Source organism: Cydia pomonella, chromosome 13 (genome assembly GCF_033807575.1).
Source record: "Cydia pomonella isolate Wapato2018A chromosome 13, ilCydPomo1, whole genome shotgun sequence".
In the NCBI taxonomy this organism is placed as follows: domain Eukaryota; kingdom Metazoa; phylum Arthropoda; class Insecta; order Lepidoptera; family Tortricidae; genus Cydia; species Cydia pomonella.
The window spans coordinates 19,855,911-19,878,682 of NC_084715.1; the positions used below are offsets into that span (position 1 = coordinate 19,855,911).

General features: G+C 37.9%; 2 protein-coding genes across 2 annotated transcripts in view; one reads left to right on the forward strand and one right to left on the reverse strand.

Annotated features, from left to right (window-relative positions):
* Positions 1-7,950, forward strand: part of LOC133524629 (protein HID1) — a 29,146-nt gene extending 21,196 nt beyond the window's left edge. Inside the window, exons 16-17 of the mRNA XM_061860766.1 lie at positions 715-873; positions 2,662-7,950. Coding sequence (XP_061716750.1) covers positions 715-873; positions 2,662-2,725 — 223 coding nt within the window. The 3' untranslated portion in view covers positions 2,726-7,950. The remainder of the gene's footprint in view (positions 1-714; positions 874-2,661) is intronic.
* On the reverse strand, positions 769-22,536 carry LOC133524611 (uncharacterized). Its single transcript, XM_061860743.1, has 7 exons — positions 22,009-22,536; positions 20,655-20,794; positions 18,681-18,804; positions 18,035-18,302; positions 17,413-17,598; positions 16,752-16,924; positions 769-846 (listed from the first exon to the last, which is right to left on the reverse strand). The coding sequence occupies exons 2-7, from the start codon at positions 20,725-20,727 to the stop codon at positions 798-800; spliced, it is 873 nt and encodes a 290-aa protein (XP_061716727.1). The 5' UTR covers positions 20,728-20,794; positions 22,009-22,536; the 3' UTR covers positions 769-797.
* Positions 22,537-22,772: the final 236 nt, after the last annotated feature.

Consider the following 22,772-nt stretch of genomic DNA (forward strand, 5'->3'; position numbering starts at 1 on the left):
AAAACACGCTTTTGCCAGTGCCTATCTTCCGGCTTCATCATCAGACCTTACCTAATCATGATCAAAGTTCATTACAAGACTTTTCTAACAAATCCAAACACAGCTATGATACGATGTTCCATCATGAAATTCCAGTTCATATTTTCCGGCTCCAACATCAGATCAGTTCGACAGTACCATATTATTGTATTGTCATCAGAACTACATACAGCTGCCAATTTTCATGACGCTACGATCCTTGGAAGATGGTTAAATTAGTTACCTTAGATGGAATCTAAGTTTCATAGTTAGTTACATACAGGTCGACCTAATAAAAGCGTGTTAAAATCGTGCCTTAACCTATCGGGCCAGCGGACTATTTAAGGAGCCAGGTTATCTTTGTATTCGAAAAATACCTTTAAGTTTTAAACTACATCATTTAATTTAGACGCTACCTTGGGAGTTGGAGGGATTCGAAAGGTTAAGGATTTAGGCCGCCTACTTGCTTAAGTATACATATAATATGCCTGGACTTCTGGAGATTTAAGTAATGACAAAGTCCGATAAATTTTGAACGAAAGAAGCCGAAGGGTGTGCGGCGTGCCTCGTTTCGAGTATAGACGCATGGAGCTAGGCGGGGTTTTTCTGCGATATGTATATACTTCGTACGCAAAGTGAACTTACGGTAGCGATATTTTCAATTTGATATGATGGTATAAAGTAGTATTTCCGTAGGGGCCTGACGGACGAGTCGGAGATCCTGCGCTTCCTGCAGCACGGCACGCTGGTGGGGCTGCTGCCCGTGCCGCACCCCATCCTCATCCGCAAGTACCAGGCCAACGCCGGCACCGCCGCCTGGTTCCGCACCTACATGTGGGGCGTCATATACATACGGTGCGTCTACTGTTTGTTATTGCTCACCATTCCGTCCAGGTACCTAGATGTCCGCCAGTTAGGCCAAAAGATGCGCAGGATTTGCCTTAGGCATTTGTTCACAAACATTTGGAGTTTTGTCATTAGGGTATTTGCGGACAAACCAGATTTCGCACCCGTACAGTAACGGCCACGGCATCATTGGAATTGAAAATGCTCACTTTAGTTCTTCTCGTCAGGGTAGAGTAGTTTTACACATGTTTTAAGCTGGCTGAATGGCGGCTTGGGCTTTGTTTATTCATATTTCAATGTCAGCTTCCAGACAATACTGCCCAGATAGCAAAAGCTAGCCACTTGTTCAATGTGTCTGTTTAATTATATATATAGTCATTAGTTAATATTATTGTTCTTTGTCGCCAAACATTGACCTTTAATTGCATATTTGTACGAGTACCTTCTAGCAACACCGGGAAGGGACACTGCATTCCTACTATTTCCCCTCTGCCGAAGCATAGGTACAACTGTACCTATGGCTTTGCGTGTTACGACTCGTGCGTACACAAAGAGAGCTCGAGGTGTGCAAGATTTGTCTTTGACGTGTGTCATTTTCTATGCATTTGTGTCGTCATTACAGAATGGATTTTGTATGAAGTGAGTGAGAAGTGTGACTGTGTGCACGTTTCCCCCCGCAAAAAATTTCAGAACGATTTGTAAGGTAAGATATCGCTTGCACTCCTCCCTTTCGACGTGTCGGAAGCCGATGTTGCTCGACGGCCAGTACTGTTTTTTTTTTTAAAGTAAAGTAAAATTTTATTTTTAAAAATCAGATACAATTACATAAATTTTGTGGGTCACACTAGGCTAAGCCTGTCCCGTGACTCCACGTTTGCGTATTCTGTTAGGTTAGAAGCGACTTTCACATATATTTCACCTAATGGACAACTTTACAGTAATACATTTAACACAAACTTAACATTAAGTACAATTAATTAACAAATTCGCTTATAAATGTGAAAATAAGATGTCAGACTTTCGTAGCGAAAGTCAAAGCTGTATTTGTATTTCTCAAATGGTATTAGCCTAAAAACTAGTGTGTTGCTGTTGCCATGGAAACCCATACAATTTGACAGTTCACGGACTAACAATATTAGTCCAATACTGGGGCCCATTTCTCGAACGGTATTAGTCTAATATTATTAGTGTGTTGCCATGGTAACCCATACGATTTGACAGTTCGTAGACTAATATTATTTAGTCTAATACCGTTGGACATTGGGCCCCTGTTTTAGAGATGGGCGCTAGGAATCGCTAGTGTTTTTAAACGTCCTCGTCTCACACGCCCGTCTATAATTATAGTCGTTCGATTTGAAGCTGGCCCTAAGCGGCATATCTTTTGTATATTGTTAACTAAAACCGCGCGTGCCACTACCTGAAAAAAAAGGGTCGTATAATTCTAATTGGCACCTGAGCGCGGGCTAGTCCAACACTCAAAGAACCAGTGTAGCTGCGCTCTCCGATAACGCGCCTTTGTTTCGCATATCGAGGACACATTTTAGACTGGTTCGGTAGCGTTCGACTCGCCACTCAGTAACCATAGAGGGACCACACAAGAAAACACAAATAATTTTTCCATTTGTTCATTTTGGATCTTATTTTAATTGCCATAGGAGTTGTAATTAAATAACCGGTTAAAGTTACCCGACCCTTTTTTGCAGGTGCACGCGCGGTTTTAGTTAACAATAGACAAAGGATATGCCGTTGGGGGCCAGCTACAAAGCTAACGACTATAACTACTACTGTCAATTGCAGGAACGTGGACCCACCGATATGGTACGACACGGACGTGAAGCTGTTCGAGATACAACGAGTTTGAGCGACATGAAGCAGCTGAATTATTGTGTATGCAAATGCGAGCCAGTCAGTCGACGTAGATAGTTCGCTCGCGTTAAGAATGCAGTAAAATCGTCATTGTGACACTGGACCTTTATTTTTTATTTTATTTTTATTCATAAGGTCTGCCAACAGCGGTTACAATGATACATTGTTAGGTAGAGGTACATTCGGTAGGTATTAAGCTTATTGCAAAGCTTTATAGGCAAACACCTCTTGTGTAAACTTACACACAAGGACCGGAAAACCCCTCTTACGCTTAACCCTATCAATTCGGTAACCTTATCATTCGGTAACCGTATCATACTGTTACCTGGTTGTACTGGTAAGTTTATTGGAAGGTTAACCTTAACCTTTAACTGAGTTAATCTCAATACCCGGGTTTTTGTTGAGGGTTTTTATTCAGTTATCTAACCTTTATTATTGGTTGCTTATGGTTTTGCTATATTTAAAGTAGCTTTCTATACAGGTGTATTGCTGATGCATTAACTCAAAATTTGCAATATTATTGCCATTCGACTGATACAATTTTAGATTCTAATTTTAAACCGCCTTAAAAAAAGGATGTTCTCAGTTTGACCCGTAAGTTTGTATGTATGTTTGTTCGTGATTATCTTGCGTTTTGGGTTGCGGTAGGTGAGTGCGAGTGGGGGTGGGAATGGGAGTGGGACAATTCCAATGAGTGGGAGTAAGTTACACAACTTACTTTCCGTTCGGCTCAGCATTGCTACAAGCAATTATTAGGGTTGGCACAACTTGACGTTAATTTGCGTCATAACCACCGATAAGGTAACGTGTGTCGTTTGGTCTTATATAGTCTGTTAAGCAACTTTGTCAGTAAAAAAAGGCGCATCATTCAAATTTCATATGGGATCGCGCCTTCATTTTTTCTACTGACGGAAATGGCTTGACAGACTATATTATATTGTCTGTGGCGTTGCTTGACGTTCGCAGCGCGCAAACTTGACAACCCTAAATAGCCGAAAGAGATAGTGCCATACATTAGAAATTGAACAACATGATTCGTCCCTGAATCGATGTCACACTTCGGTTTTGTAGGAAGTGTTATTTCTGTACGATAGTATTATTTATTCTGTGGCCACACCCGTCACCAATCAAATTGTTCCTAATTAGAAAGTCCAATTGTCAGTGACCAGTTAAAGGCATAATTTCTTTAGGAACGATTTGATTGGTTACGGGCTAGACCGGCGGACAATGATGATTTTACTGCATTTTAACGCGAACGCACTATAATTTATCCAATTATATAAACTGTACTACAGGAATTTTAATTGCTTTTTGCTACAGTCCTTTTGACATGTCTGTCTATGGTAGTCTTTTTAAATGGTAATGTTGAATAATCTATAAGCGAGTTTAACTAGCAAGAACTTGCATGCAATTTTCATTACATTGCGGTATGTGATCTAACTTTTGAATGCAGTTTACCTTAGTAGTCGGCAATGTAACGTAAATTGCATGCAAGTTCTTGCTAGTCTACGGCTTGATTTAGCCACATGTGCAATTATTAAAACATAATGTTATATCACATGTGCAAGTTCCAAAAAATTGCAAATGTTCTCGAGAATTTCAAAATGAAGGAAACTTCCATTTGGGAAATGATCAAATTTGATCCCATATAAACAAAGGGTCCAAAAATTTGACGGGTGGAAATTTCGCATTTTTGGAAACCACTGACAACCGTCTTTTGGACAATTACCATGCACCAACTAGCGCTAAATTGCGTTTTCGTCCTTTCATGTTTTTTTTTCTTTGAATATTGGTATTCGAACTTCGTTAGTCGTTACTGGGTGCTTAGTTAAGATGCCAATCGTTGGTCATCTCTATCTATATTAGTGCGACACGCGACACGAAGCGTAACGTTCGCTACGGAGTGTAAACGATTGGCATCTTGGCTAGGCACCCTGATCTGTCAATGGGAAATAGACTAGCGCCCTAGAGTCAGACCAAGCTAAGTTGGCAGCTATTTTGATAGCCCAGCCTGTGCAAGTGTTAACGCTTAAGTAAACCTCATAATTTCATATCTATGTTTGACGTTTAGAATAATACTTGCACTGTCTGAGCTATCAAAATCGCTCCAACTTATTTTGGTTTGACTCTACCGCCATCTGCGATGAGCTTTTCGTTTTAAATATCAATCTCGTCTATCATCAAGTTACTTTGTCATTATACTCGACTGACTGACTACACCAAAGAAAAAAATACAAAAAAAGAATCTTAATTTAATGTTCAATTTGTGGTTACTCATTTTATATCTTTGAAGTGTAATTTCTTCCTTTCATCGGCGCATTAGAGGTTAAAAAATACCTATAACGAGGGCGGAAATTCCACTGAATCCAATTTAATCCGCAGCTAAGTTTCAAAACGATGCGAGCGATGTTATAGATTAAAAAGTTTCCGACCGAAACCGGTTTTTTTGCTGAAATCGAAGGTTCGGTTTTACTCTAGTGTTTCGTTTCGGCCAAAAGTGCCAAAACTGAGCTTTCGACCGAAACATGGTTTTTATGCCGAAATCGAAACTTCGGTCGGACTCTGTATCTTTAGGTATTTGAATAAAAATAAACAAACAATTTATAAATTATCGAGTAGTTATAATCTTTATTGGTTATCCAACCCAATACAAAACCGTCTGGATCTGTTACTGAACCTGACTTTAACCTACATTACTTGATCATGTAATGTTTTCATCTACCCTCATCTGGCTTAAGGCCCTATTTGAGGGTAGATTTGATTTACTTTTATTCAAATACTTAGGTATTTAGAGATACAAAGTATAAGATTAAGACGCTCCTACGAAGAATGTCACCGGTATAGTATTTGCCATAGTGCGTCGTATGAACAGGACAGCTTTTGTAACGTGTACTGTACGGTTAAGCGGACGACCCGACGATAGCAAGTATAGTGAGACTAATTATAGTGACACATTGTTCAAGAGGTCAATGAACATGATGCCATCAATTTTCGGTGAAATGGGGGTCAATTGGGCCGCGTCGGAGCGCATTTTCAATGTACCTAGACATTATGTATGGCAGACGCGATGGAGTCCGTCCGGAGCCGTCCGCGAGGAGCCAACCGGCTTGAAAAATTCGAAATGCGCTCCGAAGCGGCCCGACTCCGCCCGTTCGGCGGGAATCGCACATCATTTCGTTTGATCCTTATTGAACGCGACACCCTATACACGGGGCCCATTCCTCGAACGGTATTCGACTAATATTATTAGTCCACAGACTGTCAAATCGTATGGGTTTCCATGACAACACACTAATAATATTAGATTAATATGGAACGGTATTAGTCTAATATTATTAGTCTACGAACTATCAAGTCGTATGGGCGCACTAATAATATTAGACTAATACCATCCGAGAAATGGGCCCCAGGACCTCTTGCAGCAATGTGTGTAAGCAAGTGTGTATTATTTAATATTTCTAGTACTTCTGGGTACTGCCTGGCACTTGACCATTTCGTTTATCTGAATTTCGAACCCTTCAAGAATCCCCATTGCCCATAAACGAGGCTTAACTTACATTTTTTATTTTATTTAGATAATTATGCGTTATTTATTTTACGTGACAGCTTACTCAACTCAACTTCCCGATATCGATTCCAAAATCAGTCACGATGTCGGGCCTGATAACCGTTTTCCATTTCACAGAATATCAGCACACCGTTAACAATACAATTTGAAATGTAAAAAAATGGTTGATATACAAAAATATCAATCATTAACAATTTTTGGCAATTAGAGACCAAGTATTTTTAACATGTCAAATATTGTAAAAGATGTGCTGATATTTGGTGAAACGGAAAAAATACTCTTGCTCAGGCCGCACGTCGGCCCGATATCGGGCCATAGCGAGTGTGGATGTAATTGGCTCTTTACCCGTTATATAATAACTAATCCAAATAATTTTAATTATGTAAATAATTTAGTTAACACACACTATTATTAAATGATCTTATAATTTCAACACTTTGCATTTCGACTTAGTCAGATTTTTCTTATGATTTCTGTGATTTATTTTAGATGGCTGACTATTTATTATTTCCTTAGCACGTATCTACACCTAGTCACTCGTGGTGTTTATTTCTGAATGTAACTGTATTATGATTATAATTAATAGACACAAAATATATACTACTTATAGTTTAGTTCAATTCTTCCGACTCATCTTTGCCCATCATATGGTGTGTCTGTGTAGGTAGTATCATTCATGTATGTAAAGAAATATAAAAGAGATTATTAATCTTATTTGGCTGCATAAAGTGGTCAACAGCCCTTAATTTTCATATAACATTTAATTAACAAGTTTTTGGCAAAAATTTATTTTTTGGTACAATCTTTTATCGCTGACTGTACTTTTCTGTCCACATGCCACTAATACTCATCGAGACAATTCTAACAACCCCAAACACAGTTGTGTTGTTTATCACAGAGTTCCCATAGCCACCTCCTGACTCCGTTCGGGCATTCCCAGGGCTCTCTCCTGTATTTATTTATAATATTGCATCTAATATAACTCGATCAGGTATGAGCGGTGGGGGGAAATGACCGAACGGTATAGTCTCGTGTATCTTTCAGTAGCAGTAGCAGGGGAAGAGCTATTATTGCTTGTCCTTGTCATAGTCTATTTTTTTTATTCCCCACCGTAAATTTTGGTATGGTTTATGGTGGGCAACAAATAACCCGACCAAATTACGTAGGTTGTTTTTGCTATGTTGTCAGGAATGTTAAAACGTGTCTTTAATTTTGTCGCATAGCGTATGATCTGTCCCTCACGGGGCACATCTATAAGATCCTAATTATGTTTGACCTCTAACTCACATACATACTAACAGGGCAAGTTAAATATAAACTTGTGACTGACAATTTATTGTGTGTACAATTAAGTCGATTATGACGCTGACGTTTTTGTCCAAGTTTTAAGTGTATTATACACTAATGCATTCCTCTTTCTACACAATTAACCTATTTAAAATTTGTATTTAAAATGTATTGTTTTATTTCTGTTACCAAATCCAAACTTGGATTATTGTGATTGTATTTCATGTGAACGCGTGCAATGGATGTAATGTAACTATGTACTACCTTTGGTGTTTAGTGTATTTTTAGATTAATTATATTTATTTATCACAATCACCGATGTACTTAATGTTATTAAATGATGAATATACATATAAATGAGCTTGTATCAGTATTTTTATGTGTCTTTTAACCTCTTGCCTTAGAAATGAAAGTTAGACTATTGTAGTTTTTTGTTTTATTAGAGAGCCACCCATGAGGGTTGCATTATTAAAAAAAACCTTAATAAATAAATAAAGATAAAAAAAACCTCATCATACATGATAAGAATCCTGACCGGATTTTTAGTCATCTTTTTGTACTTCCACACAACCGAGATATGAATCAAATATTTTTGACCAGCCACACATACCTATGAAAGGTAAATGGGTAAAGGTAATACCTATAGCTTAGCTGAGTCAAAATTATTTTCGTTGTCTTGTTTCTATTTTATACACTTCTATTTTTGTCTTTTATCAAATAAATAAAAAACGTTGAGTGCTATTGCAGGTCTTTCTAGCTGTAGATTATAAATCTCTTGTAATACATTAAAAACTTATTTTCACCTCATACAAAAAGCTCCACTTCGTCACATTTTATGGGGACAAAAACAAGACAACGGAAAGAATTTTGACCCAGCTAGTAACGGTATGGCTACTTAGAGGAAAGGACAGTTATGGTCAATACATTTAATACACTAGTGTGTATAGTCAGAGGTCTCGACAGTCAATTTTAACCTTCTACCAACGTCATAAAGGCTACTATAAGAATTACATACCTACTCTTAGTTTAGATAGGAGGGATTCAAACAACATGTCACAATTACAATAATATTTATTATAGTCAAGCGTCTGTTACAAAAGACGAACCGATCAGTCCCTTCTATAAAAGGTCCATATAAAAATAAACTGCGTCAACAGCCAACGAACGAAACATTACACGCACTAAACGACTTGTTACTTACTCTACATATACTACACAAAAATTAATTACATCTTTAACTGTTATTAAGTTTACGCAAACGGCAATGAAAAATATTCTTGCTTTTATAACAAGAAATAGACTTATTTTGTATATGGCTACACGGTTTTCTAAGAAAAACCGCGCGAAGGGGACAGCCCTAGAGTTCGTGTTTCGAATTTGACCTTTTGATATATCCCCACCGTAGGCCCAATGCCAAATACTGATTAATCCGTCACAGACCATAGAGCAACATAGACCTACGTGCATATGCGTAAAGTTCCATTTCAGTTTTGACACTTCGGTGACGTGGCGTCGAAAAGGTTAACAGCTAAAATTGGTGGTAAATCTTATAATTTAAAATGGCGCAGTACAGCCGCATCTACTTTAGTTGTCAAACTCAGGGGAACGATTTTCTGAAGACATTTCTCCTACGTTGAATGATTCTGCTGTCACTGTAAGTTTAAGGCCTGAGTGGACGCTCGAAGCGGAGCGTTCGGCGGGGCGTGCAGCGTGCACTAAGGCCGCTCCTATACGATTGCATTTGTTTAACATGCACGCCGCACTACCCACCCCGCTGCACGCCCAACTCGAACGTCCATTCAGGCCTTACACGGCAAATAAAATGTAGGAATGTTTTTTTTTATTTGGTGCTAAAGGCGCTTTTTCACAGTGTGATTTTTCCATAAAGCTAAGTTAGTTTTTCATTGCCTTCACGTAAACCTAAAATCACAAGGACTAGATTCACAATTTAAAGCATAAATATGGAAGGGATCCTTTCCTCAAATTATCGAAGTGGACAAATCAATTATCAAAGTGACACAAAACAATGTCAATTAAAATGCACATTTACTTTATATTAATTACATTATCCATTAGTTGGCGGCGCGGTTATTGTACAAAGTCTGTTTTAATTATAGGACGTATGTATCAAACCTTAAGGTCCAATTTCGTACCTATAATTTTTTATCATAATCTTTTTTCCATGGTTTTGGCATTTTGCAACCAAAGTCCTTTAAAGGATTTTCATTTTTAACTTACTTTTTTAGTGTTTTCTTACCAAACATTCGACCCGTGCACAAAAAATTTAAACTGTCCGTAATTTAGTTCTGGGATTAAGAGGGAACGCGAACGTTCGTGCAAAAAGACAAAACGTTTTTCTACTTCTAAATATTTTCTCCATGATTATTTAGTATGTTATGGCACAATGAAAAACTAGGTTTATGTTTTCCTTTTATCAAAATTTTCAATATATTTTTTTTAAAAGCGAAACCTTGAAACCTAGAATATATTATGCTGACGCGATCGACATCAAAGTCAAAGTGTTTTGTTAAGATTTAGTTGGAGGAAACCGTTTTCTCCCGAAATGGAATTTCATACAAAAAATACAGTTATTTTGTTACATTGGAAAAGCTATTCTTCCCTCTTAAATGAGTTTCGTACAATAAAAATAGAAAATGCTCGGAAAATCTTCCAAAAACATAAAACTTATATAGTTATTTAATCGGAGTACATATCGACTGGACTCAATCAATCAATATATATTTGCAGATTATACAATGCATGTGAATATAATTTTATCGAACATTACACTGGTAATGTCAAAATTAATAATTAAGAATTAGTCTATAAGTAAGAATAATAAATTAAGAATAAAAATCCATTACAATCAAACAATTAAGTATAAAAGAAATTAAATTATATGTATCTATCCTAAGTCCGCGCCGCCTGTTAGTCACCACCGTTTCATTCTATGTACATTTCTCTCCATAACTACTAGATATAGACACACAGACTACCAACCCCTAACTATAATATCGGTAGACAATGTATGAGCATATGATCTTATCAAGCGAATGTACTACTCACTTGTACAGTCAACAGACTTCTACGGACGAAGAGAAAAAAAAGGTTATAAATACAAAAAATCTGGTCATTTTATTATTTGGAACCTGTCAAGTCCCACTGCTGGGCAAATACCTCCCCTTTTATACAGAGTGAAATTGTTATATTTGACCGTACACTGAGGAGTGGATATGTAGGTCATACTGAACAACTTTTACCGCCAACCCCGAAATCGCGAAATATAAAATCTGCCGTCTCATACATTTTGCTGAATCACATGTCAATGTTTTCTTTGGAACAGCTGATTATTATTCGCGATTTCGGGGTTGGCCCCATAGTAAAACCCTGTATTTAACCACAACCTCCACAATTATTTTTTTATATTGAAGGAAACAAAAGAAATGCAACTCTATTCCAATGAATGGGGTTAGCTACTGTCAAAGGTTTGCATAGATGGCGCCATCATAGATTTTACTTGTCTCTAGTTTTGTTCTATGAGATTTGGCTTAAGGGCTAGCATTCAGGCCATAAAAAAACCAAGGATTGACATGTAAAACCTATGCTGGCGCCATCTGTGAAATACTTCGACCGGCCAACCCCATTGAAAATGGTTTAAATTTTATTGAAGTTATTGTTAGGATATAACCAAATGAACTGGTGCTATTGTTAGTATAATTAGGAGAATAAGAGTCTAGTTTTGAAAAATGACAGGCCTTAATCCGTATAGATATAATTAGAGCTGACTGTACATGACATTTATGTTTTACAACGAACACGACATAACCTAATATTTGGCTTTATTTAGAAATAGTTTCCAAATTCTCGAATAGCTTTACATATATAACCTATCTCTCTGAAATGTAGTATTTCTTTCTCACTAAACTGTTTAGAATGAGATGGATATTTGTGGATTTCCATCAGAGAAGAGTCCTCAATAGTCCTCATGCACATAAGGACCCTTTAGAGATGGAACGCCACATTTGTTACTAGGCGTAGAGGCAGCAACAAACCTATTACAATCAAGAGCAAATTGGCTCAAATTGTTTAAAAAAAACACAAAGTGACCCTTTAATTACTTGGGTGTATCTTTGGGAAATAATTAAAAAAAAAAGACTTATTCTGACTTTGCTGCTAGGAGTAATCGTAACTTCTGTACACTACATTTTTTTGTTTTACTAAAACCTTTTTATCAGAGCACACCGGTTGCGTGTGTTTAAATGGTAGAGCCGTGCACGCACACCGCGCGTGCCAAGCGGTGTGTCGTCTCATAAGAATCTGTATATTACAACGCACACATGACGTCTACGCACGCGCGCATGGTGTGCACAGAACTTCAAGGTATCATTTCGATCTAGCCCCAAAACAATTTCTCCTAGCTACCTCTCAATCTCTCGGACCACAACCGTAAAAATATAGACAGAATCACACGCGCACCCTCTGGTCCCAACAAATGTCCCTGCACGAAACCTGGGGCCCATTTCTCGAACGGTATTAGACTAATATTATTAGTAGACGAACTGTCAAATCGTATGTGTTACCATGGCAACACGTTAATAATTATTGTCTCATACCATTCGAGAAATGGGCCCCAGTATTAGTCTAATATTATTAGCGTGTTGCCATGACATTGACTTGACAGTTCGTGGACTAATAATATTAGTGTAATACCGTTCGGGATATGGGCCCCTGGGCAATCACAAAGCTTACAACGACAAAAGTTAAAGTGACTTAATATATATAACTTCTTCCACAAGAGTGGAATCAACTCGGTCTTCGAGCAACATCGGGAAGGGAGTCAGCATTTGCACTATTTCCCCTCTGCCGAAGCACATGCCCAACTGGGCGTAGCAAAAAGAGATCGAGGTGTGCAAGATTTTTCTTTGAGGTGTGTCATTTTCTATGTATTTGTGTCGTCACTACAGATTGGATTTTGTATGTAGTGAGTGAAAAGTGCGATTGTGTGCACATTTCCCTCCGCAATAAATGGCAGCACAATTTGTACGGTTAGATATCGCTTTGGCTCCTCCCTTCCGACGTGTCGGAAGCCGGTGTTACTCGAAGAACTCGGTTGATAGATGTCCTAAAAATTGACTAAGAGAGCGAAGAGTGTCCGTTTCAGCTTGAGTAAAAATGCTTTCGTAATTTTTGTCAAGCCGTTTCCTACATGTTGCATTTCTCAACTGATTCCCGTGTAGTGTTGTGAGCAGGTTCGATAAATATACAGATTTTCTTTGTCGACTCAGTTTGGGGATTCGCGAGATCTACAGCTCACAGAGCCCGTATTTTTACTTTCCTAATAATTTGGTCGATGTAAGTTTTAACAAATATCTAAAATAATATCACACTTCATCACTATTAGCTGCTAGCTAATTTAAGATCAAACAAATTATTCTGAATCATTCAAAATAAATAAAAAGGTCCGCATTTTTCAAAATTAATCTAACAAAAGTTAGGAACAACAATCAACATGCATTTACTCACCAATTATTTCTGGCTATCCGATGACATTAGTTTCACCTCTAGCTCAATGTCGTTTGGATATCCTTGTCCCATATATCCTTACGTAAACATACCGACATATTTATTATTTACATTCCAGTATTTGGACCATATTATATATTTATTATACACATTATAGTCTGTGATTCTGAATAACATCAACTGGGGCGCATTTCTCAAACGGTATTAGTCTAATATTATTAGTGTGTTGCCATGGTAACCCATACGACTTGACAGTTCGTAGACTAATAATATTAGTCTAATACCGTTCCAGAAATGGGCCCCTAACCTTCACCTGTTATTTTAATTGCAAAGATATGGTCAGGTAATTTATGTTTATCAGGAATATATTTTTCGTCGAAGGTAAGTCGATGTTAGACTGAATCTTCACATCACTAAGGTAAACAACCCAGTTGTTGGCATTTGAGTCTGAAATTTCAATAAGATGTGCAGATTTGTAAATATGGTAAATATTAAAAGGTAAAGGAAACAATAATATTTCACGTTGGAATACGTTTTGATGATTATTTGGAGAGTGTTGAAAATTTGAGGCCCTTGCTTTTTGATCTGTTGATTTCTCGGGAATTGTCTAGGAAGCGATTCTTCTTTAGCTGGTTATGTAATTTAAGTGTTTTTGAATTATCAGAAAAATACAGATGGAATATTCGGTTCGGTAAGATCTGAACAGAACATTCGCCCGAATATTCGTATTCGGCAAACTCCTTATTCGGCCCACCTCTAATTTATATCTCAAATGTCTTCAACTGGGAAATTTACGTAATGCGTTTAGAACAACTTCATTACCCCAATTCATAAAATGAAATAAATTGTATCAATAATTAGACATTATATTTAAAATGGGGCCAAGTCGCCTAACCTATATCTAAGTATGTTTACATACAATGCCGGATTAAGAAGTCTGGAGGCCTCGGGCAATAAAGGAGTGGAGGCCCCCTGGCCCCAAATTATTTTCCAAATAAAATGGTAAATTTTCCGAAGTCTCTATTGTGGGGGCCCCTCTTTTGTGGGGGCCCCGGGGCTGTAGCCCCGGTTGCCCTCCCCTAAATCCGGCCCTGTTTACATACATGGAACGAAATCTATACACAAACTATCCTATAACACTTATTTATGGGGTTTTTAAAATTATGCTCTCTGCATAAAATACAAATTTTATTATAAAACTAGGTAATTACGATTTATATAATTTATTTAAAACATTCTCGATGAACACCATTCTTGAATTGCTACAGCAATTCTCATTGATACATTATTACAGAGTTATAAGTGAATAAAACTTTCATAACACCGCGTAGGTAGCATCTAAGGCATAAATAACTGATGGATAAGTACAATTCATAAGCGGGGCTTACTCTAACAAGAATTCTTTACCTTAAAAACTGCATTCAAAAATTTGATCAAATACCGCAATGTTATGAAAATTGCATGCAAGTTCCTGCTAGTCTAAACCTCGCTTTACGCATATAAATAATGTGTCCGAAAAAACTAAAAAAATATGTCAGTGGTTGTCAAACTTTTTTTAAATGAATCCAATGTAACCCCAAGCCCCAAAAAGGCATTTTCTAACAATCAACCATTAGGTCAAACAGAGGCATTTAAGTTTGTGGTGGATGGTATTTTAATAACACATCTCCTAATAATATTGTATGTGTAGACTATTCACAGCGTTTTGTCTTAAATTTGGCCTTGAAGACCATGTCGACCTTGAACCCATTTGTTAGTTTTAACAAAGTTAATGCGTACTCTCAAATGGCTTTACCGAATTTAGAGCATTAAATCTTACACCAACGAATCGCACTTATTTAGAAACATTATATACTATTCCTATCGGCATCCATCAGTTATACTAAAGAGCATAAAACCATTTCAGAGTTCCCTTGATTGAACGCATGTTAGCCGTTTCTTTCGATATCTCTTCCGTATTATTATATCGGTAAGTCAATAATTTACCATTGTCAATATCACAAAAATAATCTGTATTACCACTTCTTAATGTGCTTTTCATGAACGTTTACTTTAATCACTATGGTTTTACATTATGACCAAACAATTGAGTCGTGAAAAAAAATTCGAGTTACTTTATTTAATAAACACAATCGATATTTTCACGGTTACTAATTTAGGAACTTGGGGGCTACCGTGTACATCTAAAATCGTTTCGTCTGATCATTGAAATGATTTATGTTCGGGATTATTTCCCTTATTATAGTGGTAACACTGATTTATTATAATAAACACGTACACCTACTTATTAATGATTACTCGGGGTCCTCCTTCATTTTGTGCAATAATTAAGTAAAATTTATTAAAATAGCATTTGGCCAAAGCAGAGAGCGTCAAATAAATGCTCTGATAGTGTGCGTGCTTAGTTTATTCTAGCAGAAGCAGAAAATATTAAACTTTCCTATATACCATATACCTTATTTTAGGATGAAAATAAAGCAAAGATAACAAATCATATTTGGATTATTTGAATATGATCTAAAATAAGTTGAATCTGAGAATATCGAACCATTGTTACAATGTTTCTCCAAAAATAAGATGTATGTGCAGTACTTATGCACCCTGTATTTACAATAACATCGCTTTGGTAAGACTGAGATTCTTGTAAGACATATTCAGTGATTTATTTTATCACTATGCTTCCTTCACGACTATCGGATCCGGGAATAAAATATAAGTACTTACTTGAGATTCTAGTATCCGATCCGGACCTATCGTATGTAGTCGTGAGAAGACTTCTTTCAAAATTAGGTAGATATCTTGAGTTATCTTTGACGATTTTTACATTTATTTTCTACAATTTTAAATATCGGTTGCCCTTTGGTTCTTTTCTTGTAAAAATATCCTATATGGAATAGGAATTTGTTTAAAGTTATCTCTCCTTAGAGTTTTCAAGCATTCGTTCATTTCTTGCAATCGCATATCAAGTATTTCCTCGACTAAGCTCATTAATTTGGCTTTGATGGTACCGTTTGGTATCCCATTACTTAAATTAAGTACAATCAAGTATTCATTCACATTTCACACGACGCCAAGTGTTTACTACATATAGTTAAGCCCTGGTTGTTCATTTTATTTTTCAGATCCAGATAAAGATAATAACAGCATAATTCAACGAAGTTCGTTAACCAGATTTTTGATAAATTTCGTAAAGGTGACAATCACATTTTTACAAATGTTCGTCTTAAAAGTTGAATACAAATTTTCAATCTTTTATTTCTCTCATTCTCTTCTTACTATAACGGAGGACGAGTGAGAAGGACAATAAAATTTTAGATTTTGCCTATTGGAGTTGATCTGAGTCTATTACTTAGATTAGTTTAAAATCAAGACTAATGATTCAGTAAATCCGTTTCGATCTGTAATGCCTAACAGAGCCTTTCTGTTATAAACCGACTCATATGAGTACTAAAGTAAATAACAACATAACCAAGCGTCGATCATGTTATCACCTGAGACTCATTTCCCTTTGCCCTCGGACTCGACTTTGTCTACGTCCAGACGCGGTAAAAATAAAAATCACAGCTCGAAACGGTTTCAACAACTGGATCTGTCAGGGCTCACCTATATGATGTACTCGGTGCCGGTGAGATGCTCTAGCTACCTGAGCGCGCTGTAGGCTGGCGGGGGCGGCGAGCGCGGGGGAAGCAGCACGGCGATGTGGTAGGGCGGGGGGGCCTCGGGTGCCGGCGAGCGCGAGGTGGAGCGGTTGCGCTCGGAGCCTGAGCGCTCCAGGAGAGCACTGAGTGAAAGCTCGTCGCCGGATTCGGTGGGCGGCTGGAATAAAAGGAGATATGTTTGAACACGCTTCGAATTAGTGTCCAAAACTCGTCTAGTCCAACTCTGCTTGTTCCGGGAACTCAGTCGTCTAATAACCATTCCCACCCAACTTTCATTTGGTAAAGTCCAGCTAAGGAGTCACCGCACCTACAGTGCTGCAATTCCTATTCCACTTTCAAGTCAAAGGAGGAGCTTGTTATTCAGAGATCGAACTGGTGATGATAATACATACTATTACTTAGTCTGTGCTGGCGAGTTGCAGTCAAAACTAGTCTTCATGACCACGAAAGCGAGTATAGCGTTTATAGTTAGGCGCTTTCGTCGGAAAATCTCGCCCGTGGCGAGTTTTCTAGTTAGTTCTGCTGGCTTTCCAAACCAAAACTTCGTTTTACTTAACCGTCAAGGAACGACATCACCACGGCCATTTGAATGGTTCGCTTACTGTGTTCGTACGCTGGCAGCTGACATACAAAAAGTATACTCACGGAGGGCTCCTCGCGCGGCGGCGGCGCGGCGCGGCGCGCGGTGGAGGACACGCGGTCGGGCGGCGCGAGCGGCGCCGGCTTGGCGCGGCACATGGACAGCGCGCAGCCCACGCCGCACACGCACGCCATGGACACGGCGGCCACCACCACGTTCACTTCCGCGCCGGTCGAGCTGTCGCGTACCACCTATATATGAGACACTTCGTTTGTCATCACGTCGTGACGTCATAAATAACAAGATTTCAAGACGAAGGCTCATCTAAAGCTTTGTATTCAATTTATACAGGCTAAATTATGCTTTGATGTAGTTATCTGTGTAAACCTGGCGTTGTTATGATATAAAAAACGCGTATATAGTTACGTATTAAACTTCATCAAATTAACAAAATTAATATTTTCAAATTTGTTTTACGTCTTAACATAATTTGTCCATTTGTTGCATACATTTTATATTCTTCATACAACTATAAGTATCTTCCATTCTATTTTTAAGCAGTAACCAAAATCCTCCACTGGAACAAATTAAAAAAAAACTTTAAAGAATTTATATCCAAAAATATACCCGCAAACAGGGGTCACGACCCCTCCGCTGAGCCATACGTATAGTTTGACAACCACTGACCTGCCGATCGAAATAGTACTTAGCACCAGCTAAGAACACCGTAGCAAGTGCGAACGACACCAGCATTCCAAACTTCAAATGCGGGGCCATCATCGGCGAATGGTGGAGCCCCAGGGCTGCGGTCCGAAGGAGGGTGTCTGGGGTCACGCTTCTAGCGGCTGCTAGGCTTGCGATGGTTGGTTGAGGGGGTTCAGGGGGTATTTCGACGTAGAGGCTTGGCTCGTCGTTTTGACGCCGGCTTGTGTGCACCGGCGGCATAGGTGGGGGTCTGTGACAATAACGAGAAATCTTATTAGATTTAGGTAATTATGTAGGACCTACACTGCAGACGGTGTATAAAATTAAATTCACGTAAATTACTCGACTCTGAACTGGTAACACAACACCATATCCCCAACCAGTGTTGGCCAAACGTTAATGCAATTAAAAATTATTGGCCAAATTAACACTATCCTCAACGACCCCGACGCGACTGCACTACCCGAAGTTTGTGCCATTTGACCCTGGCGGGGTCATATTTTCAGGTTCACAAGTAGTATGAAGGCAGTTATGTAGAGCCGGACCTGCTGACAGTGCTGACACTGCTGACCCCAGCCACTAGTGACGTAACGAGCATAGGTTTGTTGTGTCTAGACACTACACTCACCCATAGTGGCGGTGGGTGCGCGGCGGGCGGCGCGGCGGGCAGTCGACAGCTGCGAAGCGGTGCACGGGCGCCGCCATGCCCTTGCGCGCGCCCACGCACACGCGACCGCGCGACCGCCCCACCCCTGACAAACACAATTTAATGTTAATTAAGAAATATCTATTTGGTCCAATGCAATTTAGAACTGGCGGACTACGGATATGCCGAAATCAGTCGGTTTTCAATTCAACTGAGCTATTGAAATTTACAAACATAATAATAAGTAGAGTCTAGGCTAATCAGTCAAATCAAAATTACCTACTTTCATTAATAATAAACATTTACACATTATCATACATCGTTATCGCGGGAACATAAACAAGCCTGTCAAAGAACACATGTAACAGAATGTCTGTTTTGTATAAACGGAATATTCTGCCTACGCATTCTAAACCTCTAAGATGTGCTTCATATCTGGCATGAAGATTTCGTTGAAAAAGGTAAACAAAACTCGTATTTCACTATGTAAACGCTTACCAATGAGTCAACGTGTCAACTTGAAAAATAAATATAGTCACTAATGTTTTTTATGTTCATATCAGTATTTACTTCTTGAAGGATTTTATTTTAATTTTCGTAATAGATGACCAAAATGTTATCAAATTTTCTACTGCTATATTTTGAAGTCATAGGTAAATAAACGTTTCTCGATAGGAGTGTCACTTCTGTTATTTATTATTTGTCATAATCTTTCAGTACCGTCAAAATCGTTGTTGCTCCCGAGTTAACGATCATTATTTATTAAAATATTAAACAATTTATTTAAAAAAAAAACATATTAAATATAAAAAAAAAATTTAGTACTGTAATTTTTGTATTGTATTAAATACTGTAATTTGTCCTGAATTAGATAAAAGTGGTTTACGCTTATTTAAGACAAGTAGGCAGTAGGGGCGGTGCTAGTAGCAGCGGGAGGATCGCTGGGTAAACTACTAACTGTATTATTAGGTAAAAAAACGTGTTGAAACCTTAAAAAAGGCCGGAATTTGACCTTTCAGTAAATCCAGCTTGCTAAAAGCTCAGCTTTCATGCTCGATTTACTTTGTCACGAAATAGGTCAATATTAGCCTTATCGAGTTTGACCCGAACAACACGCAAGCCGTGTCGACTTGGACGGGGAAAACAAATAAAAATATAAATCTCGAATAAACCTATTTTCTATAGGTACCTACTAAATACTTAGTTGTGAAAAATATTAGCCTTGTTATTCACGTCTGTATGTATGTGTATGTAACTTAATATAAAAGGGTTTACCAAATCACACGCTGACGAAATTCTTATCGGGTTAATAAGGGTCGAAAATTAGTTTTAATATGTATATTGGGCTAATGGTTATTTCCATTCCTTCTTAAGTAAAGGGCGCCCCTTTTAGAACGAGTTAGGGGTACATACATACATAGTACCTATAATTGCGGGCATTGCGGCACTTAAAAGTTATCTGAAAATGAACATTTGAGTCTTCTAAAACACTGAAAACAACATGTGCGGCTCTTTAAACTTAAAACAATTTTTACTGAGGTTGGTTTTTCTTCTCAAAAGTTGAACTGCCTCGTTGTTAATAGGCGGGTCCACACAGAGCGAGCATACGCGTGAGGCAATTTTCTATTTCATAAACCGGCCAGTGTAGATGTGCCTCGGCCGTTTGTGCGCGAGGAAATTTCCTCGCGCGTATACTCGCTCTGTGTGTACGCGCCTAACGTGAATCATTGTGATTCCTCGAAGTTCGTGTGCGTATTTGCGTAATTCCCATGCCCTATCTCTATTGCACTCTCGTACTTATATATATGTCTCGCCTATGATGCCGGTGGTCAATGGCACTGTGCGAGTGGAACAACAATATAAGTACGAGCATGCGATAGAGACAGGGCAGGACAGGTCAATATATATAATTCTTTGTACTTAGTGTCCTTACATTAAAAGAAATAAAAAGGTTACCAGCTGACAAAGATGAGGGCACGCGGTGGCGGCCGGTGTAGCACTGGCTGCGCTTGTCTATCCAGAAATGCATTGGAGTTCCTGCCTCGCACCGCACACTCAAAGCTTGGCGAGGCACATCCCAGTGCTGTACCTATAAGCTAAAGGACACTTGTTTAAGTAATTTATTTTATAAGATGTATAGACCTAAAGAGATATAGGACCAGATTTGTTCGGTCGAATCCGGGTTTCATGCCAAAAAAAAATTATTTATTCATTTTATACATAATGTAAGCTTCAAATTGAATTATTGCTGATTGTACATTCATATGTTCCAATAAAAAACCAGACAAGTGCGAGTTGGACTCTCCTACCGAGGGTTCCTTACTTTTTAGTATTTGTTGTTATAGCAGCAACAAAAATACATCATCTGTGAAAATTTCAACTGTCTAACTATCATGGTTCATGTGATACAGCCTGGTGACAGATGGACGGACGGACGGACAGCGGAGTCTTAGTATTAGGGTCCCATTAACCCTTTGGGTACGGAACCCTAAAAAGTTCACACTTCACACATAGGGATCTTTTGTGCAGTTGCCCCCTTAGGAACGATCCATCAGCTACTCAAGAGCTTTTTGAACCATCTCCATGTGCCAGATGATGGAGCTTATGGGTAGCATTTCGAATACCTTTGGTTCCAGATAGCCTGCATTCCTTCATTCTTTGTTTGGCGAGGGTGTCACTATGGCTCTGAATTTGTAGTAGTAATTAGTGAGTTTTGGATGATACATTTGAAAAAATACCTAAGTCTCCACTTTCAGATTTGATATGGAGTGAAGATGTCTCTGATGACAACTAACAGTATTGGGATTATAAGTAAAAGAGATTTGGAGGTTTTAGTACATAACTTTTTAAACCTGCCTACCTAGTCAATCCAGCTAGAACAAAAGTGATGAAACATTGACAACAGCCCTATGCTGTTAAGGGTTAATTCATTTTTATACTTCCTATAACTATGCACATAATTTTAATCAATTATTGTAACAATTGTAACCAGTATACAAGTCAATTTAATTGCTAAAATGTATATTAACAAATAAACATTTTACTATATATTTTAATATTTCTATGTTTCATTCCACACCTGATTAAAGTTTTTAATAACTGTAAGTGCGTTTTTGTTTTTATAACATTACTTATCAGAGTTGACTGTTATCAAGATTTATTAAGAAAAACTTTACGCAAATTAGAGGATCACCACCTTTCACATATTAAAAGTAACAAGTAACCATTAATAGCAAAGAACATTTTTCCAAATCTTTGGCAAATTAAAATGATAAGAGCTTTTTGCAACGTTTAAGAAATCCTTACTTACATTTTATAATTATTTGAATTCACTAATCCACTAGCTCATATTTACAGAAACTTCGGATATAATAAACTTATTGTCAGGAGATTTACACGTTTCACAGATGTATTCGATCAATACCGAGAAATTCTTTACACATTTTTTAATTTGAATAAATGCATTTTTTTCTTAACACTTGACTCTTGCTTGACAGCCATTAGTGGGCGGGGCCGAAGCGCGGGGCGGGGTGCGCAGCAAAACAAACAGGGCTACCAACCTTAAGCAATTTTGAGGGTTGGAAAAGCGGAAGAAGCTTTCGTGAAAAAGGTGAACGTAAAGGGTGGGTAAACGTGATTGTGGTTCTAAGAAAACTGATAACTTTGGACTTCAGTACATGTTCAGTAGTAAGTGAATTGCAACATAAAACTAACTTACTGCCTAGATGATTTTCAAATAAGAAATTTAAAAGCTTTGAATTCAACCATTTTCATCTTGATTTCTTGGTAACTAGTTTAACCTTTTCGTTAAAATTGTGTTTTCAGCATCTGCATTAATGAAATTTGATATTTAGTGTTATTTCGAAGAATTCGAAAATAATTCATGAATTGTTCTTAAATAATAATTAAATATTCGCGCCATAATTAGAGAAAATGAAAAAATACACGAAACTTCCGGAATTTTCCAGGCATGCGTCAACATTGTTTTCGTTCGGAAATTTAACAATTTTTTTGTAAGTGACATATTTGATATTATGAGTATGGAGTGTACTATACACTTCATAATTATAACGA